This window comes from Canis aureus, chromosome 22 (genome assembly GCF_053574225.1).
Source record: "Canis aureus isolate CA01 chromosome 22, VMU_Caureus_v.1.0, whole genome shotgun sequence".
Lineage (NCBI taxonomy): Eukaryota > Metazoa > Chordata > Mammalia > Carnivora > Canidae > Canis > Canis aureus.
The window spans coordinates 48,729,274-48,754,810 of NC_135632.1; the positions used below are offsets into that span (position 1 = coordinate 48,729,274).

A 25,537-nucleotide genomic window follows, 5' to 3' on the forward strand; every position below is an offset into this window, starting at 1 on the left:
AAGATGACGCGGGCCGGCAGCGCTGGCCACGCGGCTCCCGGGCTCACCGGGCTGGGCCGGGGCCGGCTCCACTGATTCCAGCGCGCCCCGGAGGAGGCTCCGTCCTCGCGGCTCGGGATCGGAGGGGGACCGAGGCGAGGGCGAAATGGCCCGATGACAAAGGAAATGTGATCCCCCTTGGCTGCCAAGGTTTCAGAGAGGACGGACGTGAGGAGGAGGAGGGGCGCGGGGCGCGCGCGGAGCTCGGATAGCCTTGCACGACGGCTCGCGCGGAGCGGGCGGCGGGTACACCTAATATCTTCCCGCCGATGAATAATTCAGGGCGGCCCGCGGGGACCCGCGGCCCCGCGCTGCAGCGCGGCTGAGCCGGAGGGGCCGGAGCGCGCGCAGGAGGCGCCGAGGCCGGGCGCGGCGGGGCACGAGGGCCGGGCCGCGTGGGGCGCGCGTGCGTGTTGGGTGTCGGCGGCCGCGTCCGCCGGGCGGGCGCGCGGGAGCCTCGAGGCGCGGGGGGCGCGTGCGTACACCCGCGTGCGGCCGCGGCCGGGCCCCCGCTCGCTTCAGCCGCGCCGGGGCCCACCGCCCTGCTGGGGAGGCCGCGCCCGGCCGCGCGCCGGCCCCGAGCGCCGCGCGCCGGGCCGCCCGGGAGCCCCTGGCCGCCGCGTCATGCGGAGGGGCAGCCGGCGTCGCGCGGGGGGACACGGGCTTGGCGTCGCGCCGCTCCCGCCTTTGCTAGTCTGGGGCGCTCTCCTCTCCCAAGAAGAGCCGAACTAAGCCTGCTGGAGGAAAAGCAACGCAGCGGACACTCGGGGGCCAAATTCCGCTTCGGCCGCCGGGACTGCGACTGCACCGCGGACTCCACTTTGGGGGACTAACCTCTGCAGGGAGGGCCGCGCTCCAGCCGCTCCGGCGAGCCCGCTGACCCCCCTGCCCCCGCTCGCGCCTCGCGTGTCGGGACTTGTTCCGGCGCTTCGGCTTCCTAAGGCGCGCAGCCTCCGCGTCCCGGGAGGAGTCCGCGTCGCCCCTGCAGAGTGGCATTTGATGCCCGCCGCGCCCGGGAGCGGCCGAGCGGCTCTGGAGCCGGCTCCCGGATCGCCGGCCCGGCCGATGCGTGCGTGTGAGTGAGTCGGCGGCTCCCCCACCCGCCCGGCCGCCGGCCTCCGTCCTCCTCCTCTTCCTCTCTGGTCTCCTCCCTCCTCGCAGTCGGCGTGCAAATGGCTTCGTTCCCCGAGGCCGACTTCCAGGTCTGCCTGCTGTGCAAGGAGATGTGCGGCTCGCCGGCGCCGCTCTCCTCCAGCTCGTCCGCGTCGTCGTCGTCCTCGCAGACGTCCACGTCGTCGGGCGGCGGCGGCGGGGGCCCGGGGGCCGCGGCGCGCCGCCTGCACGTCCTGCCCTGCCTGCACGCCTTCTGCCGCCCGTGCCTCGAGGCGCACCGGCTGCCGGCGGCCGGCGGCGGCGCGCCCGGAGAGCCCCTCAAGCTGCGCTGCCCGGTGTGCGACCAGAAGGTCGTGCTGGCCGAGGCGGCGGGCATGGACGCGCTGCCCTCGTCCGCCTTCCTGCTCAGCAACCTGCTGGACGCCGTGGTGGCCACGGCCGACGAGCCGCCGCCCAAGAACGGGCGCGCCGGAGCCGCGGCGGGCGCGGGCGGCCACAGCAACCACCGGCACCACGCGCACCACGCGCACCCGCGCGCGCCCGCCTCGGCCCCGCCGCCGCTCCCGCCCGCGCCGCCGCCGCCCGCGCCCTCCCGCTCGGCGCCCGGCGGCCCCGCGGCCTCCCCGTCCGCGCTGCTGCTGCGCCGGCCTCACGGCTGCAGCTCCTGCGACGAGGGCAACGCCGCCTCGTCGCGCTGCCTGGACTGCCAGGAGCACCTGTGCGACAACTGCGTCCGCGCGCACCAGCGCGTGCGCCTCACCAAGGACCACTACATCGAGCGCGGCCCGCCGGGGCCCGCGGCCGCCGCCGCGCCGCAGCTCGGGCTGGGGCCGCCCTTCCCGGGCGCGCCCTTCTCCATCCTGTCGGTGTTCCCCGAGCGCCTCGGCTTCTGCCAGCAACACGACGACGAGGTGAGCGCGCGGGCGGCCTCCCCGGGGGCGGAGCGGGGTGTGCGGCCGCCGCGGGCGCGCGTCCTGCCGGCCGGGGGCCGCGGCACCGGTGCCAAAGCAAGCGGGGTGTGCGTGGGGGTCGCTCCCCGGGTTGCCTGTTCTACCTTTGGGGGGCGGCGGGCGGCGCCCGGCGGGTCGTTCCCTGGGAAGTGTGTGCGCAGGAGGCTGGCTTTGGGGTGCTTGCTGCGAGAGACCGCGTGCGACCTCCAAGACGGGGAGTCCCTTCTCCTCCGTAGGGCACCCTGTGGCAGCCCTGGTCTCCCGTAAGAGGAGCCGGGACGAGCCAGGGCGAGCCAGGGCGCACACACAGGGTGTGTGTAGAGCTGGTCTCCGGGCGCGAGGGCTTCCCCCTCCCCTACCTCGATGGTTCTCGGGTTGAGAACACCTCCTCTGTGGATTTTGATTTTGACTTTTTTTTTTTTAACATTTCTGTTTGACGAAACGTGCAATCCGTTGAGACGCGGGATGGAAGAGTGTGTCTGGACGTGGTCGCCGTGTACGGGCGCGCCACAGGCCTCCCGGAGTAGCGTAGTGAGGGCTCTCCCGTAGCATGTGTTCTCAGTTTTGTTTGGCAAGTTTGCAGATTGTGGTCGTTTAGGGAGGGCGTGAGCTCGGGTAGAGATGGCTGTGCGGGGGGGGGGGGGGGGGGGGCTGCGTGTGTCTGGAGACCTGGTTTCCACGTGCGCGCTTGTGGGAGACCTTGCCCATTGACCTCGCCGAGCTGGGAGTCCCTGGGGCCGCTCCCGCCTGCCCCGACTCCTAGCCCCGCGGAAACTGGTTTCCCTGGTTGGGGAGGTATCTCCACCCCGCTTTGCCCGGGGCTCGGCTGCCGGTGGAGAAGAACCAGACCCATCTGCAGCGGCTCGAACCCGGGGGTTTGCGTTCGCCCTTTTGGCTGTCGAATAAACACTTCCTTGCCTATTCTTTACATCATGTGAGGACTTCCACTTAACCTGAGCGCATTCCTGGAAGGGACCAGAAATGTTGAGGCGCTAGGTCTGCCGGGAGGGTCGGTAGTTTAAGCCATCTACCTGTAGACCCGTGAGATGTGTGTAATCGCCGCGGTCTTGCCTTGGAGGGAGAGCAGATGGCAAAGGTTTCAAAAATCCTAGTGGAAGTTGCTGCCCGCGCGTTGGAGCCGGCGTGCTGGTGCCCAACACGGCAGAGGCTTGCACAGCGCAGCCTTTTTCACTCCTAACCTGCTATTTGGGCAGGAGGGCGGAGCTATTGCCTGATGGCCTTAAGCCGGCGTCTCCTATTGGAAAAAAGTTGAAATTCTAATCTGCTTGTTGTGGGTGCCGCATTTTAAGTTTCCTTTATAGGTATTAGGCTAGGGGGCATTCTTTTCCTTCGTTTTTAAGCTTTGAGTAGATTCATCTTAGAAGTTTCCACATTCGTGGGTGAATGTTTGTCGTAAGTTCTTTCATCACTTTTAGAAAAATGAATGAGCTAAAATGCCTATCCTGAAGCCCAGGAATGAAAAGATGGAGTCAAATCACTTGAAGATTTAGGGTCAAATAAATGTGTGTGGGTGGGTGGGGGAGGGGGGGTCGGGTAATGAAGGGAGAGGGAAAGAGCGTCTTGAATCCGCCAGTTTCCCTCCTGGGAGGGGCCGTTGATTGAATTCCCCCTCCCAGCAGTTGAGTTTAAATGTCAGGTTTTATTTAAATTACTCCCCGTTAGAGATCCACATTCATTTTATTTGGGTGAAAATAAAAGATGCTCAGCGTTGCCAGACTTGTAAAAGATTTATACACTTTTAAAATTATAAAACTATTCAAACGGTGTAGGCGAGTGTAAAGTGAGAAGTGAGGCTTGCCTCTCCCTGGAGGTTCCTGGATGCCCTGAAGATTCACTTTGTAAGTTGTGCAATACTAGATTGAATTTTGGCAAAGATGTTAAGATGTTACATTGTTGTTAAACTAAATAATTCTTTAGAAAATGAAATTTTTTGTTTGAGCAGAATTTTGCTTCCCCTCTTTTATTTAAAGAAGAAAACGTGGAAATTGATTTTTGGCCCTTTCATCATCTCTGCATTTAGAATGCTAGAAATTTTTAGTTTAAAGTTGAGAAACCAATGCTGTGAATAAAGGACCAAAATATCAGGAGAGAAAGCACCAGGTTCATATAAGGGGTCCCACCCACAAATTCTCCCTTCCTTTTTAAGAAAGTGATCAGCAACTGCTTTGGAATACTCTTCTTATAAAAAAAACCATGCCTCTGACTGGAAGGTGACTGTCTTCTGTTTGATTGTGATGGATGGAATCTCTAAACCCAGTTTTCTGTGTGCAGAGTCTACCTCGTTTTTCAAAAGGTGTTTCTTTACTGAGTTGCCTTCTGTGTCGACAGGCGCCATTAAATAATTCAGGGTCCTCCCTGCCTTACAGTGATGCCTCCTGACCTTGGAAGGAGGCTGGAACCCTGGCTTTCTCTCCCCATTTAATTTTGGGGAGGGTGCCTCCAATAGTTGGGACACCCAGGGATGCTGAGGCAGGCAGCAGGATCTCTTTCCCCACCGCTTTTCTTAAGCACCCCCCTGGATTGGCAAGGAGGTGTTTTGAGAACTTGATTTAAAATGTACCTGCAAAACCTCAAGGGAATTGTGTTTTCCTACAAAATGATAAAAGATTCGTGGCTCATTTAAAAAGACGTAGGTTGGGTTTTCCGTTCGTTTTGTGCCCACAAGGGTCAGTTGGAAGGCCTGCAAGGCCGCAGGCCCCAGGCGCAGCCAGGCCGGGAAGGACGGTTCCGCGGGCGGTGGGGGGAGGTGGGGGGACGACGGCGCGGCGGTCGGGACCGGCGGGGGCCCGGGGGGTGGTTCCCCCCCCCCCCTCCCCGGCCGTCTCGGTGGTGGGCACGCGCGGGACGGTGGCCGCTCCTCTCCGCGCGGGCACCTGAGAAAGGGCACTCGAGGAAAGGCTGTGCACGCAGTTTGGGCAGAGTTGAGTTCAGTGCGACTTGAGCAGGCTGCTCCAGCTGCCTGAGGGTTGCTCTTCATTGTATTCTCGACGTGTTGGATGCCAGCCCTTTGCAGCTCTGGAGGGACGCTGGAAGCTCAGACCTCGGGGTGGGGGCGGCCAGGGTGTGTGTTGTGTGCCAGAGGGCTGGGCATCGGCATGCCGTAAGTGGTGGGAGGCAGAGTGAGGTGTGAGGTGTTCTGTCCCCAGGAAAGGTCCTGTCAAAGCAATGTGGGGCGGTGGGGGTGACACAGTTGCCCTCTTGAGCCAAGGGCAACATTGTAGCTCAGCCCACTGACTATGGCAATACTGTACCCAGTTAGGCAGGGCCAGCAGGAGCCTACTTTCCTGGGTCTCCAGGAAGGAAAATGAAGTGCAGGTGCTGAGATAATTTATATTTAGTCCTTGCGTTGGGCTTTAAAAAAAAAAAAAAGACTTCCTACAAATATAATGTCCTAGAATTCTAACCCAGTATGATCCCTGGAGATTGACCATCCTTGGCTTGGACTACTGTCTTTCCTCAGGAAACCACTCAGACCACTTTGAGAAAGACCATTTGCGGCCTTAAAATTGGTTGTGGAAGGAATTCTTGTCTTGTGTCTTATTTTGAGTAAGTAATGGTGAATGTGGGGATATTACCAGTACTAGTACCAATGTATTTTACAGTCCTAGAGTCTTAATTTTTTTCAGGCAAGCACCTCCAGTGTGTGTGTGTGTGTGTGTGTGTGTGTGTGTGTGTGTGTTTAAACCATGTATGTGCTATGTAGATTAATTATAAACTGTATATCAAAAGACATAAGAACAAGAGGGGGAAAATGAATAGAAATTGTGTTCTAGTATTTCTTTGATCTGCTCTACAAGATTTGCCGTGTATGTCTTAACACCTACATCTCCTCTATTTGCCAGATAATCAAACTTTCCACACATACCTTGGAAATATTTGGAGCTTGATGCTTTGAATCCAGTTTAGCAAGTTGAAGTCTCTTGAATTAATTTAAAAAAAATGCTTGATGAAGATTTATGGAAGAGAAGTGTTCTTTTTTTTTTATATATACCTTAATTCCTTAGCCTTGAACGTAATCTGTGCACTCTTAAAATTTGCACTAGAGTGTGCCTAGCTTGCCATTAAAGTGCATAGGGATGGACTTTACCAATGTGGATCCCAGGGAAGTGAGCCATGGCTAGTTTGGCGAGGCTGTTGTGGTATCAGGAGTCTGAGGAAGCTTTGATTTCTTCTTCCTAGAACCTAAACTGCACTGGTTTTAGGGTTGCATAGACTTGTGTTTGGTCTGCAGAATTTTTATTTCCAATGATCAGAAACACATATTTTGGAAACAGTGAAGATGTTTTATGAAGAAAACAAGTTCTTCCATTGGTACTACTATACATTCTTTATGATTCAAATATTTTCAAGTTAAATACTAAGACATGGAATAAAGAAATCTGAAGGGATCCCTTGTCTCTGCCTCTCTCGCTCGCTCTCTGTGTCTCTCATGAATAAATAAATAAAATCTTAAAATCTGGAAAGATTTGAAGATAGGAGTAAATTTTCCTTTTTTACACTCCCAATTTTTCCTCCCACGTTAGCTACTTATAGATACTATTTTAGAGTCCTTTCAGATTGCGGGACACTAAAACCAACATTAAAATGTATGGTTTCCTAAAGTGCTACTTAAAATAGAAACAATTTCTTGTATGTAAAATTTTGAGCATAGCTGTTTAGCTTTTTATGTTGTCGTTTTACAAACATTGTACATATATAGAAAGGAAGTTTAGCTTTTGGGGGAAGCTATAAATGAGGAGGTGAAATCGTTAAAATGCTTTTGTTGGTGGTTAGTTGGCCAGGAGACAAGGGTTTGTAATTTTTCCTGATTAAAGAGAAGTTTTAACTTATCAATTCTATGCCTTTAAAATGTAACCCTCCCTTCCCCAATTTTATTTTCTCTGGTGCTAACTTAAAAGTCACATGGTTTGCTTAGTCTTGCCATTTCTCCACCTCAGTTCCTCACACAGGGCAGGGTTTATTTTAGATGCATTCATTCTTAGTGAATAAAGGACCATTTTGGTGTCATTCTTCGTGACACTTAAGCAAAAGGTTGAGAAGTATCCTACCATGCAGGCGATTTCAAAGTAGTGTTCCCTTCCCCCCCCCCCCCCCCAACACTAACAAAGAGTTAGAGGCTTGGCCCAGTAAGGCTGTTTTTTTTTTTTTGTTTTTTTTTTTGTTTTTTTTTTTTTTGCCATCTCTTATTTTGGAAGAGAGCAAGAGAAAGACATTGGTAAAGAATTACAGTTGCCTAAAGGGAGCAAGATGGCCACCCATTGCAGCCCACTCTTTTCCCCCTTCTCTTGACCTTTCAAGCATTGTGACTTGGAAGAGGAAGCCTGATCCATCTTTCCTCTTCAGTTGATGTGACCTCGTGCTTGTTCAGTACTAAATTATTCCTCTCCCTTTGAGGTTTTGTCTATACCCACAAACCACATTGACTGAAACCAGATTGAGTATATTGACTGACAAGAACTGCAGAAAAATTGGAGAGGGATGGGGGCTTGAATGCTGGCTACTTATATCAGACACTATTGGACTTAAGCCTTGTTCCAGTGTAATTCTTTCCTTCTGATGCCATCTGCCATCTCCAGCATCCCTCCTGCTTTAGGTAGTTGGCTTACCATTGGCTTTGAAGGTAGGGTGCAGTGAAATGCCGGAAGACCGCAGTTTCTGAGTTTCACTTCCTACTGTAACCCACCTGACATTTGGGGAGATCCATATTTAATCTGAAGACTTTGGGCCAATATTTTGTTTTGTCCTCCTTAATGTGGAGTTTCTCCCAATCTTAGTTCCTTACCTGAACATCAGATCCCACCAAGTGAGTTCTTTTTAAAATGAATCTGTGTGATAATCCCAGTTTAATGGCCATAAGGCACAAAAATTCGTAGCCAGTTGTAATTTGTTCAAAAATAAGCTTTTTCCACACAGATGCCCTAAGGAACTGGTAACCTTTAGCGATAAAGTTACTGCTCTCAGTAACGCATTAGCAGATGAAGTGTTATAAATATTGGGCTTGGTCATGAAAAGGGGGATAATTCTTGATTGTGATTTATCCAGACAAACTTCTGCAGAATAGCACATTCTGCCAACATTAATGGAATTTGAATGAAACAGAGCAGTGTACACAAAAGAGAATGAAGTGGGTCAAGGTCAGTTGTGAAGACTGAGGGCATTCTTTTGTGGCCCTGACACCTTGGGGAATTTTGAGGGCCCTTGAATGAGCCCTGGACCCTGAGCTGGTGAGGAGCGGGTGGGAATAACAGGAGCTCCTGTGCCTTCCTAAACCTGTGTCAGCAACTGTATCGATTAGTTGTTACTTCTGGAAAGCTTGGCCAGCCATTTCCTTCTAGCCTTAACCACTTGCAGTTTCAAAAGTTTTTTCTTGAAATGTCAGTGGGTTTGGGGAACTACTTTCATACTCTTTTTGACTAATTGGGATAATTATGAAAATGCTATTAAGAAATCTATATACAAACTCATGACCCCGAGATCAAGAAGTGGCATGCTTCTCTGAGCCAACCAGGCACCCCTAAAATAAAACCTTTTAAAAAAATAGACACAGATTTTGCTGCTGAATATGGTTCTGAGCACTACTTCAGCACAGATGTTTTTGAAATGAGAATTGTGACTAAGCTGGCAGTCCTTATTAGGGTGTGTTTAGACCACATCCACAAATTTGGGTCAGGGCCCTCTGCCTCTCTGGGATCAAGGTCAGAGGGAGATCTTTCTTAGGATCATCTATAGACTTGTACTGAAAATGTAGCCACAGGAATATATGGACAAGTGTGGAGCAGAAATATGGATGTGGTAAAGAAAGTTTTAGCAATAGTTTCCTATGGAAGGATTTCTCTGGTTTGGGATGGTGAGGTTGGTTCCTCCAGTGTTAGAAAACTGCAGACTGAATGAGGTGCTGCCACTGGAGTGCTCCAATGTTGCTGGGTACAGAAGCCTGAATGCTGTTACCCAGAAGCTTACAAGATTGAGCACATCTTTATTCCCTCTGTTTTCCTATTGTCAGAGTCTAACCAGGGACTCATCAGGCCAAGCAGAGATGTGGTTTCCTCAGTCCCTATCACTCCCCCCCACCCAAAGTCATGAAGGGACCCAAGGAGTTTGGGTTTGAGGCTGAGACAACAATGGCTCTGCAAGCATATAGTTGGAAAGATGGCGTCCCATTTGGGCCATTGCTTCTAGCAGGCACCACCTGACCTGATTCCATATGAAACTTCTCATGGAATGTGGGGAGGACCTCAGACTAATAACCAGAATGTGTTCTGGCCAAAGTTAGCTGTGCCGTCCCTATCAGTGCAGTGAATGTCCCCTGCACCTAGCTCACAGCTGACTCCTGCCAGCGGGTTGCACTACCGACAAGCCTCCCCACCCTGCATCCAGCTCTCACCAGTTCTGTGCTAACCAGGAGAGACTGCTCTGTCTGTTCCCGAATCTTTTCAAGTCCCTTATACTTTTTTTTTTTTTAAGATTTTATTTATTCATGGGGGGGAGGGGGGCAGAGACCTAGGCAGAGGGAGAAGCAGGCTCCACGCAGAGAGCCGGATGTGGGACTTGATCCTGGGACTCTAGGATCTTGCCCTGAGCTGAAGGCAGACACTTAACTGCTGAGCCACCCAGGTGTCCCCATGTCCCTTGTACTTGATGTAATCACACAGTTTAAGGAAAAATGAGATGAATGCAGAAAAATTCTATGAGACGTGACTTGGTTAAAAAAAAATGTGTGTGTGTGTGTGTAGGTCCTGGAGAAACAGCAGAATAGCCTCCAGTCCTTTCCCTCATGGAGTTTACAGAGCCGTTTAGGGGTTGGGATTCCCTGCCTTCCCCAATGGCCTTGATTTGGTTCTGACTCCTAAGTGGAGCTGCTGCTGGTACACAGAGGGGACTTCTGTGGATGGCTGCCTCCTGGCTCTCTGGTGTGAACTAGACTGTCTGGTCCATTATGGCCCTAATCTTGAGTGAGGAGGAGGGAGGCTCAGTAGAAGCTGCAGGAAGGAACCCTCCCCCCCCTTCCCTGCTTTTCCTCCATCTCCTTAGCCTTGAAGATGTCCAGAACCACCACCCCAACCCCATGCTTTGTCTGCAGTTCATGCTGCAGAACCTTTGATTGAAAGAAGGCCTGACTCTGGTGCTTTCTTACTTTGGTGGTTTTTTTTTTTTTTTTTTGGTATTTGTTTATTGAGTATAATTTACATACTGTAAGATTCACATTCTTCAGGTGTATGGTTTTGCCCATCTTGGTGAGATTATACAGGGTGTGAAAACTACCGTAGTCAAAATGCTTCCATCACTTCCAAAATGTCCCATGCCTCCACCTCAGGCAACATGGATCTGTTCCCCAGGCCTGTGGGTTTGTCTATTCTAGAATGTCAGAGAACAGAATGACACAGAGATGAAGACTTTCAAGTCAGGTTTTTTCACTTGGCATACTGCAGCCAAGCCATCCACACTGCTGCCTGTGTCCACAGTTCCTCCCTTTTTATTGCTGTAGAGTTTTCCACTTGCTGCATAGTTTTCCACCGTATGAGGTACCACACTGTATATAGTTGCCAGCTGAAGGGCTCTTGTATTTCCTGTGATCGTGAATCTTTCCTGCCTGGATTATGTGCAGTGCTGCCTTGAATGTGGTGGTCCATTTGGTCCAGTCTTGTCTTGGAGCGTCTAGCACCCCTTCTCATCCAGCAGGTGTGTTGTGGGTGACCTTGTGTGCCTTTGAGCCTCAGTGTCCCCATAACTATAGGGATGGTGACTTTTTTTGGGGGGAGGGGGGATGGTGACATTTATGCTAGACTGCCTGGGCTGACTTTTGAGAATCAAATGAAGTATTTTCTGATAATAAATTGGAGTGTGCCTGTACATAAATATAAGTGAAGAAATTTGGAAGTGTAAAGTGAAGGAATTTATTTGGGGCCAGTGAAATCACTGCCTAACTACCTGCCAGTGCTGCTCTTTTTAAATAATCCTTCAGAATTCCCCCATCGCTTGAATTGAAGTACAGTTGACACGCAGTATTGCATTAGTTTCAGGTGTACTGCAGAGTGATCGGACAACTATATGTTGTGCTACCTGAAAATGTAGATCCCACTTGTTATACAGCACGATTACAGTACCATTGACTATATTCCCTGTGTTGTGCCTTTCACATGACTTCTTCATTCTGTAACTGGAAGCCCGGACCTTCCACTCCCCTTCACCATTTCCCCTTGGTTTTTCTTTCTTTCCTTTCTTTTTTTTTTTTTTTTTGTTAGCTTTATCAGAGTTTTTAGGGATTTAGAGACATATTCTAAAAGGAAGATTTGTTTTACCAATGTAATTGGACTTAAAAGCCACATAGGAATAATAATAATAAAAGTAATAATCCTAGCTCAAGTCAGCTATGGGCTAACTCTAGTCTGTGGAGGTTTGAGGGAATCTTGGATAGAATCCCCACATAGTATGGATGAAGTAAGGTTTAAGAATCTACCCTTTTAGATTCAAACTTCAGTTGTAGGTTGAATGTTAATAGGGGAGAACGTTTTTGTGTTAGGATTTATTATTTTTTTATTCATGAGAGAATGAGAGGCAGAGGGAAGGGGATCACGACCTGAGCTGTGAAGGCAGATGCTGCTCAACCACTGAGCCACCCAGGAGTCCCTGTTAGGATTTATTCTTCTTAATAACTTGGAAAGCAATTCTGAAGGGGCAGCAAAATCTCTGCTACAAAATGTCTACTAGCAAGAGATAGTGGTTAATTCTAGACATTTGGGGCTTTCCACAATTGCTATTAATTTTGTAATTGTATTCACTTTAAATGTAGGATGCAATACATAGATGTGCCTTTTATAAGACACTAAGATATCTTCATCTGCAGCATCTTTGCTTTACTCTTTATTTGCTTACTAAATTGTGTGTTTTAATACTGTTAATTATTTATACAAATATTACTAACAAATATATGCAAAGAAAGGCACTACAAATATTTGTGCATGTCAGACTGAAAGTTACACTTCAGATTTGAAGTTTGAAAATAAAATTCCCTCTCAAGGAAGATTGGTGTTTATATTTGTTTTTTTCTTTTTTTAGCATTCATATTTTTATTTTTTGTCCCTTTGATCGTATAAGGTCTACTGCAGAACCAAGCACAATAATTTAGCAACAGCCTGCCCAGTTCATCAGTGCCTATTTTGTTCTAGCCCCATATAATTTACTTTCAGGTATTTGTGTGTATATGTTTGTCAGGATACAAAACCAGTTCTCCTCCACTCAAAAAGGCATGAAAAGCAACAAATAAGTGGGAATAAAATTAAGAAACTGTGTGCAAGATCAAATTACGAAGATGAGGAGAGGGGAGACTAGACACCCAAGGTTTAGGGAAAGAAATGGGGTGTTTGGTTCTCAGGTCCCCATTGTTGGCTCCTAACAGTTATCTTGTGTATCTTGATGGAGAGGGGTATTGCATGGGGTAACCCCAGAATGTTCAAGGTAAAACATTTTAGTTCAGCAGATAAGAGAACAAAAGTCCAAAGCTAACTTGGAGGTCCCTGTCAAGTCTGCCAATCCCTTCTCATTTTAGTTTCCTTGACTTGCGGGCAGCTCTTGTAAGGGCTGTCCCTGTATGAGGGCCCTCATCAGCTCTTGGTGCTGGAGACAGACAGGTTTGTGCGCAGTGAACAAAAAAGAGGAACCCAAATGAATGAATATGTAATAAAAATTATGGAACATTGGCAAACACTTGATATGGGTGGGGGGGGTGGATGGGGAGGTAATCCTCTTTCTAAAAATTTGTATTTTTGGAGGGCTCCTAGGTTAAGCAACCCACTCAGTTTTTGACTTGGGTCATGATCCCCAGGGTCATGTGATCCACCCAAGTCACTCTGTGCTCAGTGGGGAATCTTGCTTGAGGATTCCTTCCTAGCTCATGCCTGTGCAATGAGCACCTTCTCTCCTGTTCTCTCAGATAAGTAAATAAATCTTAAATTGTATTTTTTAAAAAAGATTTTATTTATTTATTCAAGAGACATAGAGGCAGAGACACAGAAGGAGAAGCAGGCTCCTCGCAGGAAACCCAATGCAGGACTCCATCCAGGGACCCGAGATGGACCCGAGATCACGCCCTGCTCAACCCCTGAGCCACCCAGGCTTCCCTTAAATTGTATTTTTTTTTTTTTTTAAGATTTTATCTATTCATGAGAGACACAGAGAGAGAGGCAGAGGCACAGGCGGAGGGAGAAGCAGGCTCCATGCAGGGAGCCCGGTGCACTGAAGGCAGGCACTAAGCTGCTGAGCCACCCAGTGATCCCCCCTTAAATTGTATTCTTTTAACAACATTGAAATTATTAAAAAATTTCACAGCACTTGTCATTTGGGGTTGTAATTTTTCTGAATATGTATATGCCTGTGACTGTATTTGACCTTTCATTCTTTCCAACTTACCATACTCAGCTTGTAGTTGCTGGATGCATGGAGAATTGAGCTTTTCCTCAGGGCTACCTTGTATTCTATTGTCAGGAGGTGATTTGTATCAGTTATTCTAATCAAGTAATACAGGAATATATCTAAGTTGTGATTATCTGCAAATAAATTTTTTAGAGATTTTATTAGAGAGAAAGAAGTGAGCACAAGAGCTGAGTGTCGGGAGGGGGCAGAAGAAGAGGGGAGAGCAGGCTTCCACTGATCAAGGAACCCAATGAGGGGCTCCATGCCAGGATCCTGAAATCATGACCTGAGCCGAAGGCAGACGTTTAACCCACTGAGCCACCTAGGTGCCCTATCTGTAAAATTTTTAAAAAGCGTATGCCCAGTGCTACTTCTTTTTTAAGTGTCATCTCAGTTTCTGTGCGTTTTCTTCTAAATCCTTTTAACATCCATTGACACACACATTAGCCTATAGAAATGTGGTCGTAAACATGTAGACGTTTTCTTGTACTGACTTGCTGGTCATTAGTGCTCTGAACTTGGTGTTAATAATGTGGGATTTATTTAGCTGTCCTCTAATTTGGATTTTCTCTACATTTGTCCATTGCCTTCACCATGCTTGTCCTGTGTCCCTGGTACTTTTGGAAAGAAGATCCTGTCCACCCCCAGCCCTGGAATTGCTAGGACCTGAGGGGTGCATTTGAAATGTTAATTTGCTCCTGAGAGCCTGCCTCCTACCAGTCACATTTCCTTCCCGCCCCACCAGTCCTCATTGCCATCAATCTAATGGGAGAGAAATGGCTCATGGCTCGTCCTGTTGTTTTACTTTGCATTTCCGGGATACTGTGAGGCGAGTCTTTTCATATGTTTATTGGCCATTTGTGTTTCCTCCCCCAATTGCCTCGGTTCCTGGGCCTCTCTCTCCTGGGTTTTAAAAAAATCAATTTGTTGGCATTTTGGATAAATAACAGTACTAGCTATCTGCAGAGGATTTCTTCCAGTCCATGTTTCCTTGATTTAGTTTAGCCTGGTAGATATTCTACATTTTTATGTGGTTGGCAATAGTAAGTCTACATTTCATGTCTCTAATCCTGTTTTAGAATATATTCTTGGTGTATCATATGAGATGGGATTTACATATATGAGCCTAAAAGCCAGTTAGCAAATAATCTTATTTCCCATTTTTTTTTTTTCTGAACCTCACATTTGTGGGAAACCTTTCTGAATGTAGCTGTTGGCTGGGGGTGAAGAGTAGGCATATTAAGGCTATTACCCTGTGAATGCCAACTGGCTTGCAGTATATATTGGCTGAGTGTTCATGATTTTGGGGCAATTTGCCAGTGATGTCTTAAAATTTTTTTTTCGATATGCTCTGTTGCCCCTCTTAAGTGGCTAAAAAAATAAAACTCGTTAATTCCACTCCCCACATGTAACTACTGATAGTTTGGATTGAATCATTGGTCACATTTCTTAGGCCTATATAACATTATCTTTATGATAAAACTGTTTCGAAGTGTCATTTATCTGTATCCTGTAGTTGCAGTTCCGCATTCTGCTTTTTTTTTTTTTTTTTTTGCATCTGATCATACATCTGGCATATCCATGTATGACAAAAAAATACACAGGTCATTTACTCATCTTTACTGAGATATAGTTTTAGGCACATTCAAATGCACGCATTTTAAGCACACATCTTCATGAGTTCTCACAAATTTATATACCACCACCACAATCAAGACAGAACATTTCTGCCATCCCAGAAAGTTCCGGTGCTGCAGTAGCTTTTAGTGCTAATCTCTGGAGAATTTGGTCTGCTGCTTTGGTCATGGGTCTTGATGATTTATGGAAACTGGAGTAAGCCATAGGACTTTAAATGTGAGTGAATCTCTAATGATGGAAAGTTGCAATATCTGATGCCTTGGTTTATTGCTGATGCAAAATAGCAGTAAAATGCCCTAAAATCTTTACCTCTGAGGCATTTTAGCCTCCGAAAGCCCCTAGTGTCTCTTTTTCTCTTTTAAATCTTTGCTGTTCCAGGGCCACAATGCAAATGGCCAGGGCACATTGTTTTCCAATGAGCAGATGCCTGCTGGGAGGCAGATTCCTCCAGGATTGCTTGGAAAACGTGGAAGTGAATTCCATCCAATCAATACACTTCGCTTTGAGCATCTGCCTGGTGCCTGGCTCTCTCCGGGTGTTTAAGGACACAAAGGACCAGAACAGAGGTTGCCTTCTGGGGACCCTTACATCAGTATAATGGGAAATAGAATTACCAGGGATTTTTTTGGCACCATGGTGAACAATGTATGTATAAAAAGTACTAAATTATATTTGGTTAGGTATTAAACTTTAAACGTTTTTTATGCCCCCCCCTTTAAATTCAGGGGCTCACAAAGGGTTTGCAGTGAAGGCTTAATGGCAGAGTGGCAGCTTCCTGTGTTTTTCCAGAGGGAGTGGTTATAGGGGAGCTAAGCGTTGTACTTGGAATCTAGGTCCTTGGTAGTGAACACTTAAGAGAAAGTTCATGGCTTTTCCAGGCCTGCCAGGTCAGTTGGAGGTGACAGGTTGGTGACTTCCATTCCCAAAGACTCTTCTTTGAGAAGACAAAAAAAAAAATTGGTTTTGAGCTTCCTGGAGAATTTATAAGGGAAATTTCACTTATGGGGTGAGGGCAGTTCATGGACCAATTGTTATATATATCATTTAGTACTGCCTTTAACTGGATGACACGGACCCCAAAACCTGAGAACTTTGCAGTAGGTTTTAGACAATTTCCTTTGTGCAGAATGATTGAATTTTCAGATTAGAAATTTTCTAAACTGGATAGATTTGAGTGTTGTTTGTGGGGAAGGGGTCTCTAACAGCAGGACACTATTGAGATTCATAGTTTCTCTACTTTTCCTCCTATCTAGCTCATACACTTTGTGTGGTCTCTAGCCTCCAGGGAGAACCGGGTCTGTTGAAGTGTAGGTAGTCGTGATCTGGAGCTGAAACTGAATAAGGGTTGGATACTGTTGGGCCTGGTTGCAAGGCGTGAAAACACACTACCCCACCCCCATCCCTGACCTGTTGAGGGTCTTTTGGGGGGGTTTCCGGTGGGTGGTGCCCAGGTAGAGGGGTGGGAGGACCACCTGTGTTTCAGGAAGAAAGAGCTGGGAACCTTTTGAGGAGCTAACTCTGGGCATTTGAAAAACATGGAAGCACTTTGCTGAGGAATCCATTGGTGATTAGAACTTTATCTGCAAAGCAAACGTTCAGCCAATGTTTACGGAGTTCATTCAGACAGGCTCCAGGGAGCTGTAGGGCCCCATTTAAAATTGATTGGGGATGGTGAAAGGGGACTTTCATGGGAATACAGTCACCCTTACTCTTGGAACCACCTCTGTCCTCAGAGCAAAAAATCTGTAAGTCTGTCCCAAAACTCCTTTGAAAGTCCAAGTGTCCCCTGCCTTTGAAGCTATCTGGCTATCTGAAGATCCTGTCCATTGTGCTGTCTACACAAGTGGGTGCCCCAGCTTTTGGAGGGAGGAAAGGTCGCTTTCCTCAGTTCTATTCCCCACCTACTTTCTACTTCCAAAGGTCCTGCCTGACTGGAATCTGCTTGGAATCCTCATTTCTGGGGATGCATGCAGGAGCTGTAGTTTAAAAAACAAGCCAACAAAACCCACTTTCCATGTTTTGAAGGACAGTAAAATGTTTGCATTGGTTACTGTAAAAGCCAGTTCATAGCATGAATACAAAGAAGACCCTGAAGATAAAGTTAATAATTACATTCAGAGGTTTTGGCCTGTTTCCTTTAGAGATTTTTCTCTCTTGACCTTTACTCTAACATCGTGCTTAGAGACTCAGCCCCCAAATCACATTCTATGTTTATAGGGTCCACTTTTAATACATGCACTAGACTCTTTCTTCCCTTGGACCTTCTCATTTCTCTGACAGACACAGAAGGAATGAGCTTTCTAGAGCCCTTTGCTGGGGGGCGCTTTTTTTTTCTGCCCAGGTTTGTTTGGCTACCACCCCACCCCCCATGCTTGGGCAGCAGGAATTCCTCCCCGGGTTCTTTGTTCCTCCTGAAGGGCGGGAATAGCTGCCTCCTGGAATGTTGATCGCCTAGGCTTGAGTGGCGAGCACCATTGAAGCCTTGTGTCTCTGCTCCTGGGGAGTTCTCAGGGCTCACATGGGGGTGAAGTTGAGGGTGCATCTCCTGGCTTGGTCACTACTGATGGATTAAATGAGCCTGTTTTGGTCCTAACCACAAACTAAAGACCCCTCCTCCATTAAAAAAACAAAACACAGAAGACCCCATGCTAAGCCAATGAAGAGTTCTCTTAAAATTCCAGGTTTACCTCACTTAACTGGGTCCCTGAGGACTCACTAAGCCCCTTACCAGGATTGCTGTCCTTAGCTCTGCCTCAGTGCTTCAGGATGCCCAGTTCATAAATAGTAAATAATTCTTTTAGTCTTTTTTCCATGCAGTATTTGGGACATACTTATACTAGGTATTGTCTGTCTGAAATTAATTTAAGTGGATAGTGCTGTATTTTATATGGCAGTTCTACTTCTGACCCTCCTTTTAAAGCTACCAGGGAGGGCTGAAATTTCCAGCCTGAAAGACTGCTCCCCACAGGGATCCCTTCCTTTCTGCATTTGGGTCCTAAAAATCTTTGTTGCAAGGTTCCCCATAGGTGACAGCAGTTTGTCACAGGGGACACACAATACCTTCCTTGAACAGATTTTTCCCACCCCTGTTTGTGTAGGCCCTGGCCAAGGATGGGCAGGGAAGATGGATGCAAAGTCTCACCTTGGAAACCAAATGTCAGCCCTGGAGGGAGGGTCTTCCTTTCTGCTGCCAAACACTGAGGTCTTAGTACTGCGCCCCCCCCCACTCCCCAACGTGGTTTTGAGCGTTCACAGTGAGATCCCCTTCCCACTACTGTCTTGTCTTCAGGGTTTGGGCAGAACTATAGGGAGAATAGTTCCTGGGTTTTTTATTTAATTATTTATTTAAAAAATTTTTTTTGTTTATTCATGAGAGACAGAGGGAGAGGCAGAGACATTGGCAGAATGAGAAGCTGGCTGACATGGGACTCGATCCCGGGTCTTCAGGATCACACCTTGGGCTGAAGGCGGCACTAAGCCGCTGATCCACCTGGGCTGCCCTCCTGGGTATTTTAGAAGATAATTTTTAGGGTACAGATTTTTGGGAATTTGCTCCATGCACTGTGGAGGCATCCCACTTAGTTCTGGGCACCTGTATCTGGGCATCTGCTTTGCTCCAGCACGAGAACGTTCATCCCTGTAACGTGCCAGCAGGGATTTCCACAGTTCAGGAAGAAGGGAAGGTCCGAGCAGGTTATACTGTGGGCTCAAAGCTCTCTATTTAGGGTTGCCTAGAAGGGGAAAACTTGTAGGTTCCACTACTGTTTCTTTGGGATTTGCTGCCAGGAAAACTATTGGTCCTTTCTCAAACTGATGGTTTGACAATGACATAATTGTATAGTGTTGCTCATTTTGCTTTGACTGCCAGGAAGCTCTGAGCCAAACTCATGGTCTCAATCCAGGAAGTCTCAGTGACATGCTTCTCCTTTCTTGACTCAACCTTGTTTCTGCATGTTACTGGTTTTGTAAGCTGCTTTTCTTAGATTTGGTGAAAGTTGCTGAAATACATTTCAATAAAAATTGAATGAAAGATGAGAGGATTGTAAAGCCCCTAGGATAGGAACAGTTTTCCCATAAATCTGGCTGATGAATATGTAAAAGAATTAAGCCATTGTACCAGTATAGTACTTGTCAAACAAGTGCATAATCCTCATGTATGCTCTGTCCCTCCCTGGACAGAGTTCAGACCCAAGCTGAAGAGTGGTGGAGAGGCTTGCTAGAATGTGCCTCAGAGAGCTGCTAGGGCAGCAGGGTGACAAAGCCCTCATCTGTAGGAAAGCAATTTGAGAAACCCCAGGGTTAGTCATGTCTGAGCAGAGCAGAGGCTCTGGTTGGATGTAGGATCTTCTGACCCAGGTCTCCCCACCCCCTCCCAGGAACCCTCTGCAATTTGGTAGAGCTTGAAACCCCTTCTTGAGGGGCAGGAGGAAGTGGTTAATCCCCACTTCCTTCCCTGGGAGTTTTATGGGCCTCTGGGAGCCTGCCTTACTCTGGCCTTAATGGTCATAAATGACCCTCTCCCAGGGCAGGGGCCAGGCCCCTATGAATCTTTACCCAGACCCTAGGCATTTAGGTGGTTAATAAATGCTTTTTGATGGTGATGCCCTTGGTCTTCTGTAATTGGAAGGTGGGGTGGGAGGTTTTGTAGGATTACCGTGGTGGTGGCTTGAGCTGGAGGCATTGTGAGTGAGCAAGTGTTCCCTAGGTGTTGGAGCTAGGTTGTACTGAACTTATATGGCAGGAGGGTCCTGGAGGGGCAGGGCATCCCTCTCTTGGCGACACTCTCTTGCTGCTGCTTGCAGTCCCCCACATCTGGCCTGCCGCAGGGTCGGGGCATAGGGAGAGATGTGCTGATAATCCCACCCTGTTTTCTGTGTTTCGTTCACCAGTTTTAGGATAGCAGTAAGATTAATTTTTATTTTTTATTTTTAAATTGTTAGTAAACTTAATTTTTGAGGAATAACAGCAAACATATGTGGGGTTGCCCATCTCTTCGGACAGGCTTATAGAGTGGCTGGGATATCTGTCAAAATGGAATGGATCCTGGGGTGCACAGCACATTTAATCTTGATTAGCTGCAAAAAAGGTCTGGGAAGGAAACCTCTGGGCAGGCATCAACTCTCCTGCTAGCAGGTCCCCCCCCCCCCCCCCCCGTCCCCCCCACTAATCCCCTGCCTCCCGTTCTGCAGGGTTTTAATTAACTGTGTTTAATCTTCCCCGGGAAGCTTCCCGCCTGCCTGCTTATCCCGTTACCTGCTGAGTTTTCTGTTCCAGTCCAGCCAAGGACAAGGATCCTTCTGAGAAGGGCTCTTTGCTCAAGGGCCATTGGAACATCCCTGAATCTTCTCCCATTTTGCTACATTCTAGGAAGGTGTAGAGCCAGCCCAGAAATCCACTAGGAAGCGTCTAGGGCATAGGCAAGGGTTAACCTGGGCCCTCCAGCCCCGGAAACTCAGCTCAGCCTTCCTCTGTGGAGGGTCTTCTTGAATCCTCCTAGATGTTATGTTATGCAAATAATTCCAGATAATGGACTTTTTCTTCTAAGGACTTGAGGTGCCTGGAAGTGAAATAAAGAAAAACAAAAGTATCCTAAACTATTAGAGTAGAAGTATTTTCTTGAAGTATTTTATGCAAAAAGCATTTTTAGTCGACTGCCCACCATGAGTGCACGCGAGTGTTTTGCTTTTTTGTCATCCAGGCTCAATTTTTAGTTTAAATCCGCCTTTCCCTATTTAACAGTTGCTTAACCCTGGGGCTCCCTCCCTTGTAGAGATTCCTAGAGATGCTTTAAAACTGGGGTGGGGCTTAGATTTGCATTTTTAAACCGAAGCCTCAGGGTTCTAATGTAGATGACCCCTTGAAGAAATAGATTTAAATGATACCCCCGACGAGTGGATTTGAGGTCACTGCAGTCCTTGAGTGCAGTTTCGATTTTTTTGTATTGGCATATTAATTCGCCAGTTGTCAATCATAAATTGTCTATATTTCCTTTATCCTGTCTCAGTGATTGCACCTGAGTTGTAACAGGTGTTTATCATCAGATGGCCTGATTTAAAGTGATCCTTGATTATGCTTTAACTTATCATTATTTGGTGTTTATTCATCTTCAAGCCATAACATCACCCCCTCAGCCTCTTGAAAAAGAGGGGCCAGGGAGAACATTATGTTTCTAAGAAATCCCTATTTCTCCAGAGTTCTCCAGTCTTAATGGCATTAGAAAGAAAATCCGGTTTAACTGGGTTAAGGAAGACAATAACTTACTTTGCGTGTGGAACTGTTGCCGAACACAAAAGCATCTGGAACTAGGTTAGCTGCTTGGCAACTGGATCCTGGCACCAAATTCCGGGTGTCCACACAGCGGACAGTGTGAAGCTGTGTCTCTTGTCAGGTCTTCAGCTCCTGGTCCTGCTGCCATTTGGCATCTCCTTCATGCAAATAGAGCCTTTTGGGAGCTACCTGGAGGCTTTCCAGGTACCTGTCTGTAGGACCCAGAGCCCAGGGCGCTGCTAGAAGGTTGCAGAAGGATCTTAGGGGAGCTTAGGAACGGTAGCCCCCTCTCCTGAGTCGGTAATGATCCTAGCACTCCCCAAAGGAGCCCAGGCCTTCATCTCTGTGTCGCAGTTCTAACTTTCATTTTGGCTTAAGAAATAAGATTTTCTTAGAGCTACACTGTTTTATTCTCTCAGAAAATTTATGTTACTATTGTGCTATAGCCCAGTATTTTTATTTCTTATCTCCGTGTTTCCTTGAAAGACTGAGTCAGTAGATAAGCTCCCTTGGTCTACTTGTTTTGTACAAATGCTTTACAGTGGCAAAGGCCATCTTGAACTAATCTCTCTCCCCTCCCCTGCAGCAGCCTCTGACAAGTGTAGGGAGGTATGTTCAAATGGGACACATCTTTCCCTGGTGTCCCTGTTTTCATTTGAAGACTATATAAAAACCACTGCTGCTGTGCTGTGTGTGTGGGGGTGGGGAATACAGTAATTTTAAGATTAAGCTGAGATGTTGGGCTTGTGGCTTTGTCTCTGAGACTCATCCAGGGCTGCTCTCCAGTGCCCATGGTGGTGGAAACACTGGAGACTGGGAACTAGACCCACAAAACAAAAGGCTTGCAAAGATGTAGGAATCCCTGGGGGCAAAGAGGATGGAAGCTGAAAGCAGCTGTTCATTCTCAGCTGGTTCTCAGGTCTCCCCACATCTTTCATTTGGCTGGGAGTCTCCTGCTGCCACACCAGAGTGGCAGCTTTCCCTCCTGCCTCTTTTTATGTCTCCCCCATAAAGCACTTAGCTCTTTCATAAATCAGCACTGATGTCTTTGGCACACTCTAGCAGGTTGGTAAGGGTTTGCTTAGAGTTACTCACAGGTACAGATCTTTCCTTACAGCAGTGGGTACCAGGTAACAGAGCATTATTATATGAGGTTTTAAGCCAATTGTATGAATTGTGGATTAATCATGTGAACTCGCCCAGCCCTTTGAGGGAATAAAGCACCTTGGGGTCTTTAAGAGGTTTCTGGGACATGTTGCCTACCAGCTATATGACCTGGGCAAAACTTCACATTCCACCATCTGTGAAGTGGAGACAGGACTATGGCTCATTAGGTTGTGCTTTTGAAATGTGATGATACAGGGAAGCGTTCAGCCGGGTGCCTGACCTATTGTATCCATCCATTTGGCAAGTGTACATGGAGAATCAGCATTGCAGTCAGTGAAATGCGGCCCCTTCCTCATGTGACAAATGAATGTGCTGACAACCAAACAGATTTGCTTAGGGTCTGCCCCCTCCCACACTGGGCTTCCGAGAGCCTTAGCTCAGGTTGCTCTCTGTACGGGGCTCTGTCCTTTTCTTTGTAGTTGTGATAGGACATACTGTGGAAGTAATGTGTTTGGGTGTAATTTTTTTAAGAGTGGCAAAGAGCAAAGTGCCACTTACTCTCATGAGTGACCTCATGCAAGGTAGTGGATTTCTGCATTGGTTTCCCTATGTGTTAAATAGGGATAGGTTCATTCCTGTATGCACAGATCTGAAATGCTTGTGTTTTGACAGTTGTACACCTTGGGGTAGGGTGTGGTCCTCTGCCCTCTTGATTCTACAGGATGGAGGAATCTTGCCAAGGGAGTTTCACAAGGTCAGGCCCATAAACTTTATCATTTCTCCAGAAGTCAGCTGGTCTGTTGCTCACTTCTGTCCCTGATACCACTCATCTTCTCTGGAGGGATAGGCACTTGAGTCCTGGGAGGGTGTCTCTCCAAAGAAACAGGAGATGGTTTTTGCTGATTCTTTGCATCCCCGTTCACCATTTCATATTTCTAAATAATTTGCTTATTTCATCGCTTCTTTTGGGAAATGAGGCTCCAGAATACACTTCACTTAATCCGTGCGTAGGAGCCTGAGGTCCCTTTTCCCTTGCCAGGCAGTCCTTAAATACTGATGTCCTTTTCCTTTGTGCCCCTTAGCCACTGGTCATGGTAGGTTGCATGAAACCTGGGCCTGGGGCCAAACCAAGGTGCCTGGTGGAGGAGCCCCTGGGACTCAAAGTTGCAAGAAAACCCAGAGCCAGGTTGGCGCTCCTGCCCCTTCTAGTTACACCAAGCCCCACTAGAAATGCCAGAGCCCACTTAACATGGGGTGCACATCCCTGCCTCCATCAGAGAGTTCCCTGCAACTACAGTGTCTGGGTTTGAGAAAGAGTTAAGATGCTTTTTAAAAATTTCAAGGATTCTCCTTGTTTTAGGAATTGATCTCTTAGTGATCCTGGCCCTGGGCAGTCAAGAGGGGCCTTAAACAAAGAGCTGGGGCAGAGAGGGTGGTAAGCATGATATGTGCAAACTTAAATTTGTTTGTTTATTTCATGAGAGACACCTACAGAGAGGCAGAGACCTAGGCAGAGGGAGAAGCAGGCTCCATGCAGGGAGCCCGAAGCGCACAACAGGATCACACCCTGAGCCAAAGGCAGACCCTTAACTGCTGAGCCACCCAGGCATCAGGTGTCTCTGTACAACCTTCCTCATTCATTCATTCATTCATTCATTCATTCATTCATTCAAAAGATTTTATTTATTCATGAGAGACACGAGAGAGACAGAGACACAGGCAGTGGGAGAAGCAGGCTCCATGCAGGGAGCACGATGCGGGACTCGATCCGGGGACTCCAGGATCACGCCCTGGGCCCAGGGCAGGTGCTCAACCGCTGAGCCACCCAGGGATCCCGTACAACTTAAATTTAAAAGCTGTAAAAAAAAATAAAATAAAAAAAATAAAAAAAAATAAAAGCTGTATATTAGAAAGTAGACCTCTGTTTGGATGGATATGGTCAGAAGGAACCAGATCTTGTGGAGCTACCATGAAATCTTGGTGATTAAACATGCTTTTATAGGGAAGGCAGAGCTGAGTCCTTTTACCTTCCTTAGATTATAAACTTGGTATTGTGATCCCCTCCCACCACTAATTTGTTAACAGCATGGTTAGAGGCAGGAGCCTGAAAAGAACTGGGGGCCCGAGTTCTTTTTTTTCTCTCCTCTCCTCTCCTCTCCTCTCCTCTCCTCTCCTCTCCTCTCCTCTCCTCTCCTCTCCTCTCCTCTCCTCCCCTCTCCTCCCCTCCCCTCCCCTCCCCTCCCCTCCCCTCCCCTCTTGTTTTCTTTTCTTTTTTTTTTATTCCCCCCGAATTCTAATCCTTATTCCTACATTAACTTGTGCCTGTTTCACTTGGATAAACAGGCCTCCTTCCCTTCTACTTTGTTGTCTAGTGGAATTGGCAGAGTTGAGTGCATGGGTTGCAGATTCTGTACCTTTTTAAAATCTCTAACATGTATACTTCCTTCCCAGAAAAATGTGTACACTGACAGTTTTCCACTCAAATTGAGGGTTGCTCCCATCTAGTTAAGATTTTGTGACTCAGGGCAGCCAGGGTAGCTCAGCAGTGTAGTGCCACCTGCAGCCCGGGGTGTGATCCTGGAGACTCACGTCGGGCTCCCTGCATGGAGCCTGCTTCTCCCTCTGCCTGTGTCTCTGCCTCTCTCTGTGTGTCTCTCATGAATAAATAAATAAAATATTTAAAAAAAAAAAGATTTTATGACTCAAAGCACTTTTGGTGGGGGAATGTCTCCGGTGCCTTTCAAAAGCAGGATAGTCCTTCTGTTATCATGAATTTTAAAAAGCAGAACAAAACCACACCCAGCCTGGATGGTTTCAGATTGAGCCAGTGGTGGTGAAGCCTTCCAGTCTTCTGTATTCGTGCTGCTTTGGAGGAAGAGGTACACTGGGGCAGAATGGTGTTGAGGGAGTTCTGAGCTTGTTTATTTATTTTTTATTTTTTTAATTTTTTTTAATTTTTATTTATTTATGATAGTCACACACACACAGAGAGA

The 25,537-nt window shown here is 47.7% G+C and overlaps 1 protein-coding gene across 1 annotated transcript in view; it reads left to right on the forward strand.

The window, feature by feature from the left end:
- The first annotated feature begins 683 nt into the window (after positions 1–683).
- TRIM71 (tripartite motif containing 71) overlaps positions 684–25,537 on the forward strand; it is a 72,000-nt gene continuing 47,146 nt past the window's right edge. The window contains exon 1 of the mRNA XM_077865925.1: positions 684–2,063. Coding sequence (XP_077722051.1) covers positions 1,212–2,063 — 852 coding nt within the window. The 5' untranslated portion in view covers positions 684–1,211. The remainder of the gene's footprint in view (positions 2,064–25,537) is intronic.